Source organism: Fukomys damarensis, unplaced genomic scaffold (assembly GCF_012274545.1).
Source record: "Fukomys damarensis isolate Sample0158 unplaced genomic scaffold, DMR_v1.0_HiC HiC_scaffold_18, whole genome shotgun sequence".
In the NCBI taxonomy this organism is placed as follows: Eukaryota; Metazoa; Chordata; class Mammalia; order Rodentia; family Bathyergidae; genus Fukomys; species Fukomys damarensis.
The window spans coordinates 50,004,224-50,010,709 of NW_022900930.1; the positions used below are offsets into that span (position 1 = coordinate 50,004,224).

The 6,486-nt window shown below is 49.0% G+C and overlaps 1 protein-coding gene across 1 annotated transcript in view; it reads left to right on the forward strand.

Annotated features, from left to right (window-relative positions):
* The first annotated feature begins 124 nt into the window (after positions 1 to 124).
* Positions 125 to 6,486, forward strand: part of Fdft1 (farnesyl-diphosphate farnesyltransferase 1) — a 22,876-nt gene continuing 16,514 nt past the window's right edge. The window contains exons 1-3 of the mRNA XM_010622619.1: positions 125 to 225; positions 903 to 1,086; positions 4,007 to 4,135. Coding sequence (XP_010620921.1) covers positions 961 to 1,086; positions 4,007 to 4,135 — 255 coding nt within the window. The 5' untranslated portion in view covers positions 125 to 225; positions 903 to 960. The remainder of the gene's footprint in view (positions 226 to 902; positions 1,087 to 4,006; positions 4,136 to 6,486) is intronic.

The following is a 6,486-nucleotide window of genomic DNA, read 5'->3' on the forward strand; positions in this document are numbered from 1 at the left end:
CCCGGCCACCTGGCCCTGCAAGGACTGGTCTCGGCTGCGGAGCCCGGCGGGCCGCCTGCCCCAGCCCCACACCACGTCTCACGCCTGCTCCTCAGTGTCACCCACTGCCTTGTGTCTTTGCACGCAGGAATCGCTCAGCAGCAGCTTGAAAACTTGCTACAAGTATCTGAATCAGACCAGCCGCAGTTTCGCAGCCGTCATCCAGGCGCTGGATGGGGACATTCGGTGAGTGGCAGGGCCCCTCCTGGGCGAGGGAAATGGCGCGGTGGGTGGAGTGCCCGCCGCCCCTGTGTTTACTTTCCTGGCCCTTTCCAGGCTCCTGGCCATTACTAGTGTCCCTGCGGGCCAGCTCTTTCACAGGAGCAGAGCCGCTGGTGATGTTTACTAACTTTTTTTAGTCCTGGCAGCTGAACCTGACTCTGTAGGTCAGGCGTTCTCCCTGGCTTCCCTTGGGCTGCTTTGTGTTTCTCACATATCGGTTAATTCCTGGAAGCTGGCCTTGCTCCTGGCGTGAATTTTCATGTCTTTCTCCATGCCCAGAGAGGTCCTTGTGCTTTTTGACTTTTTTTTTCTACTTGTAAATTTTTAGTTCGGTCTAAACATTTGTCTGTGGATCCACCCAATTTTTCTTCAGTAGTCAGAGGTAACCCTGGGCGCAGTAGTGGCGTCCACCCACTTGGCTTTTAATTTTGTGTTTTATAAACTACATGGTTCCATGATCTCATTAAGAAAGGAAAACTGATGTAAATTTTGTCAGGTGTGTGAGGCTTGGCTCTTCTTCATAGCCCTGTAGAGTTAGGGTGTAGGCAGCTGCAGAAAGTGGCCCGACACAGATTAGATATTGTCTAAAAATAAAACCTTTGGTTGCTTGTTCTCATGGAAGCGGCTTCTTCTTTGTGCAGCCATGCCGTGTGCGTGTTTTACCTGATCCTCCGAGCCCTGGACACGCTGGAAGACGACATGACCATCAGTGTGGAGAAGAAGGTCCCCCTGCTGCGTGGCTTCCACACGTTCCTTTACGAGCCGGACTGGCGGTACATGGAGAGCAAGGAGAAGCACCGCCAAGTGCTGGAGGACTTCCCCACGGTAGCCACTCGCGGTCCCCCTGTGTGCCCTGGGGCGCAGATGGCAGCGTAGCGGTCAGCTCCCTGGCACAGCTGTGGAGGTGGTCAGCAGTCAGACTGGAGCTGCTGTCTGGGTTGGGATCCCAGCTGACTTGTGCCTAGTCTGTGCCTCGGCTTCTTCACCTGCCGCACAGGGTTGTGAGCTTTAGAAGAGTGTAGTAGGCTCTTAGGGCATCAGTAGCTACTCTCCATCTGTCCGGTGTGTTGTTTGGAAATCTGTTCCCATGGGAAGATGCATTCACACCGCAGTGTCATGAAAAGTGGACTCAGACTGGCTCACACAAGCTGTGGACTGGATCGTGCAGCCTGCTGCCCTGCGCCTGGTAGCTTGGACTTGGCACTCAGCACTGGTAGGAAGTGTCCTTTAGCGGCTGGGTAAGGATTAGGAAGCAGGGTGATCCTCTGCCACTTAGAGCCATATGATCCTGGCACTGTCCTTGTTCTGTGCTTTACCATCCTTGTTTGCAGAGTTAGAGGTACGAGGATTGAATAATCCCATACATATTAAGTACTTAGGATATCGCCCGGTACATTCTAGGTATTCTGCGTGTATTGGCTTGCAGGTTCATTCTGTTGGAGTAAAGTAGACTATAATTAAAGCCTTCAGCTTTCAAAGGTTCCTCAGGTCTATGCCATACATGTGCTAAGTCCTACCTTTCTAGAATTATGTGTTTTATCACACAAGCGACCCTTCAGTATCTTACAAGTAAAGGATTGACTTAGTAAAGTCCTGTGTTCCCTAATTGCCCAAAGAAACCCTTGAGTTTTAGTACAAGAATAGTCCTTTTGCAGCTTTTTTGCTGTTGAAACAAATGTAATCCATATAACTGAATGGGGAGGGAGTTGGACAGATAGGAGAGTCCAGGTGTTACAAAAGAAGGTTGAGAGAGGGGTAGTGGCTATTTCAGATCGCTGAGATCACATCTTTACTGCCGGAGCCCCAATATAGTACAGTATAATGTGAATCAAAGAAGAGTGGCTGGAATTAAGGGAGGACTGACAGCTCTGACCTGGGGAGGTCTAACCAGTGTGCTGGTGCCCAGGACACTGATAGCCAGAGTCCAGGCTTCCCTGGGCTTCCTGTGGCTGGACTGGAAATTGTGGCCATTCTCTGCTGGGCCTCTGAACTGGGCTGATGCAGATCGAGTGCTGCAAATAGTCGCACCCATAAGTTAACCTGCCTCCCCAGAGCGAGGACCTGAGTTCAATCCCTGGAACCAAAAAAATTTTAAAAAGAAAAAAAAATTTAAATACACCAAAAAAGCCTCTTCCAACTACTTTTGATTGAGTAGATCTATAACAGTTAAATAATACCTGACCATGAGATAAGTGTCGTGGGTATCATAAAAACCCGTGAATACTACAAAAAAAGCGAGGTTATGAAAATACAAATGCTAAAATAATTTGGGGGCAGATAGCTAGCAATTTTTTTTTTTGAGATAAGGTCTCACTGTGTAGTTTAGACTGGCTTTGAACTCACTGTGTAGCCCAGATTGGTCTTGAATTCATGGCAGTCGTCCTGCCTCAGCCTCCTGAGTGCTGGGATTACAGGCATGTGCTACCATGTGCAGCTACTAGTAAATTGTCAGACACCACTTCAATGTGTTTATACAACCCGAGTGTCTTCCTTCATACATACCATTGCAATGGAAAATGCTTTGCCCTGGAAAGTTTCACATTTGAACTTAAGTTGCTCTTTTCTGAAAGTAGAGAAATTATAAAAGGGAGAAGCTTGATATAGGAAGATATATTAGCTTTTTGTTGCTGTGACCAAATTCCTGTGCAAAACAACTGAAAAGAGGCAAGATTTATTTTGGCTCATGGTTTCAAAGATTCTGGTTCTTGGTCAGAGTCCCAGGGGTGGAGGGAGCAACTACCCTGGCTGGTGGCTGCTGGCTGTGCGTGGAGAAGGAAGTGACTGGGCCAGGCTGGAGTCACGGGAGCTGCTGCTGTCCCGTGGGTCTCTGGGAAAACAACCCTGCATTGTCACTTTTTCCTGGGTATCTTTTATTTCATGTTTAGAACGGCACAATTATGTAACAAGTGCCAGGAATCTGTTGGAAGGAGTGGGCCCAGGTGGGGGTGCGTTTATGTCGGGCCCGAGCGCCCCCTCCCCATCATCCCATCCTCTGTGAATAGAACCGGTCTGGCTGAGGAGGAGCCGTGAGGTGAGCAGAGTCCTAGGGGGACCCGCCCCAGTTCAGATGACCCTGGGTAGCGCAGCCAGTTTGTCCCAGTCTGCCAGAGGAATCTGTTTTGGCTTTCATGGGGAGCAGCTGTCCTGGAAAAAAGAGATTGGCTTTGTGGTTTGGGGTTTAACACTTGAGGGTCATCAGAGAAATTGGCGTGATCTCAGGCTTCAGAATCGCCCTCATGATCCTCACCGGGCTGGTGCCCTGCAGACCCGAGAGTTTAGGTGTTTCCTGAAGAAGTTTTTCTAATGTTTCTGTAAATACAGACCAAGAAAATCTCACATGTGTGATCTTCAGCAGCACCCATGCACTGTTTGCAGTATTTTAAGGCACCCCTCCCTGTTAACCTTTTATAAGTTTGATGGTGGTTTTATATTGGCTGTGATAACCTTGAAATACTTCTTTGAATTAAGATATTTATGCAGTTGTGTTACATTTTTTAAAGCCATCCACACTACTTGTTTATATCAGAGTTCAGACTTGTAAAGAAGAAAAATTGGGCAACAGGTCTTAAATCTCTTAAGGAAAATAGAGTGTGGCCTTGGAACAAAGGAGAAGGGTAGCTTTACGGTGTAAATTGGGGAAGTAATAAGGGGAAGCAGTTGGCTGATGTAGCGGGGCACGAGTTTCTGTCTGTACCATGCAAGGACATCACTTTCTGCTTTCTGTTTTCTGTGGTCTCCATTTCAGATCTCCCTGGAATTCCGAAGTCTGGCTGAGAAATACCGAACTGTGATCGCTGACATTTGCCAGAAAATGGGGAATGGGATGGCAGAGTTTCTGGACAAGCACGTGACCTCCAAGCAGGAGTGGGACCAGGTCAGTGTCCCCACGAGGTGCGGCTCAGGTCCTCTAGGGACGTGCGGAGCTGGGACACTGTCCTCCAGGTCTGGGCTGTCTGGTTTTAGAACTCATCCGATCAGCTCGAACATCTCCCACACATGGAATTAGGGGCTTGAAATTTTAAAGCTCTGTCAGTGATATTGTCCGTACGCTAGAGAGCTTACTGTTAGACAGAGTTAAAATACATTTACCAGTCTCGGTGGTAGAGACATTGAGCTTACAACGTTGTGCCTGACTTGCTATGAAATGTTCTGTAAGTGACCAAATTATCGTGTGTAACATAGAAGCAGTAGTTTTCAAATTTTAAAAATTATGTTTTTTGTTTTCTGTGACCGAGTGTGTTTGCCTGTACCTGCTTTAGTGTCTGACTCATTTCGTTCCCACCCGTTGTTTCTGAGACATACCTGTCAGTTAAGCGGTGCTTGTGTCTGTTTGCTTAGTGACGGAGAACAGCTCACAAGAACCCAGAGGTATTACCTGGCTTGTGGGCAGGTCGTGCTGAGGGGTGCACGCCTCCTGCCTACCTTTCTTTCTCTTCATCTCTGCATCTGCGTGGAAGAAAGGCGCTGGGGGACGGAGAGGAGCTCAGTGGTGGAGCGTGGAACTGGCATGCATGAGGCCCTGGGTTCAAACACAGCACGATAGTAAGATATAAATAGATGAAAGAATGAATGAGGGGAAGAAAAGGGCAAGAAAGAGGAAGGAAGGAGACCCTTGGAGATGCTTCTGAGTTTCTTACTTGTCTTTCTCCATTTGTGATTTCTGTTGTCCTAGTCTGTGCTGTGTTGGGTAACGGAGTACCAGAGACTGGGGAATTTACAATGAGAAGAAATGTATTTCCCACAGTTCTGGAGGCTGGGAAGGCTGCAGGCAAGTGTCACTGCTGGTACGACACTGGTGTGGGTGGGAGAGCTAGAGTTGAACTCCGAGACCTGCGTAGACCTCACTGCTGACGTGTGCTGGGGCTGGTTACCAGCAGGGCCTTTCGGGGACACACTCGGGCCACAGCAGGTACAGATAGGGTTCCCCACCCGAGATGCAGAGCTGTGTCGTCCTCAAGGGATAGGGTGCCTGGAAAGGGCTGTGAGAACAGGTGATGTAGCGGACAGAGTTTGTTCCTCGCTGTGGCTGTGTAAGAAACGTAGCCACAAGGGATTTAGCTCAGTGCTGCTGCTGCCTGCCTCACAAGCGCAAGGTCCCGAGTTCGATCCCCAGTACTAACCCCGCCCAAATGACATAGCCATGCAGGCAGTGCAGGGCTGGGGTCGAGTGCTCAGGTAGACAGAGGGACCATGGGGACCAAACCGACGTAAACATCCAGGGTCGGAGTGGAGTGGAGCCCTTCCCGTAGGAGCAGTGTTTGTGAGCCATTGTCAGCACCTTAGAGTCCGCGTGTCTGGCACCTCTGACAGGGCTGGGTTAGCCCTCCGAAGAGATTCTGCTGCACATTCTTGAGTCAGTGTGTTTTAGGTTTGGCCCATTTTTCAAGCCTCAAAACTTGATAGAATGGGCCAGGAATGTAGTAGACCGCTTGCCTAATGTGTGCAAGGCCGTGAGTTCAATCTGTATGAGTGAAAAACAACAGCAGGGAGACTGAGGCCGGAGGATTGTTTGAGGCCAGCCAGGGCTAGACCCTGTCTCAAAAAACCCAAATCAGAAACAAGCCTCAAAAGAAGAAAACACCTCATAGACACGTCTTGGGACTGCTGCCTACCTCAGTGCTATCAGTCTCTGAATTCAAAGCTGGGTATCTGACAGTTCCTTCTCTCTTGCTGCGTATATCTATTCAGAAAACTTCATTATAGGTTGAATAGAAGTTCCAGTCAGATAAAATACAGAATTTTAAGACTTTTCTCCTCATCGACTTTGGAGGAAGATGTTCTAGGTATGTTTCTCCCCAAAGAACTCTTATCTTGAAATATATTTTTCCTTGCCCTGCAGTTATACTAATGTTGTGCTGTTTCTAGTTAGTGTTTTCAGATTTCGTGTGGGTATCCACAGCTCTCTTCTCTCTACCTGGCTCCTGCCAGTCTCTTCCATTTTAGGTTCTTCCTCTCAGGATGCGCTTTCTTGCCGTTTCATTGTGGGCCCCTCAGTGTCCGGCTTTGTGTCCCCTTTGGTCAGAGACTGTCGCGAGCCGCGACGTCAGGATCCTGCCAGCAGGTCCTAAACCTGAAAGGATGAGAACAGAGAGACGGGAGGCACCTTTCTTCTTCAGTTGCTTGCTTTATTACTGAACCTCTTCCTTTTATACTCTCCAGCTGCATGGGAGCGAGGGCTGCACGGAAGCGAGGGAGCGAGGGAGCGAGGGAGCGAGGGAGCGAGGG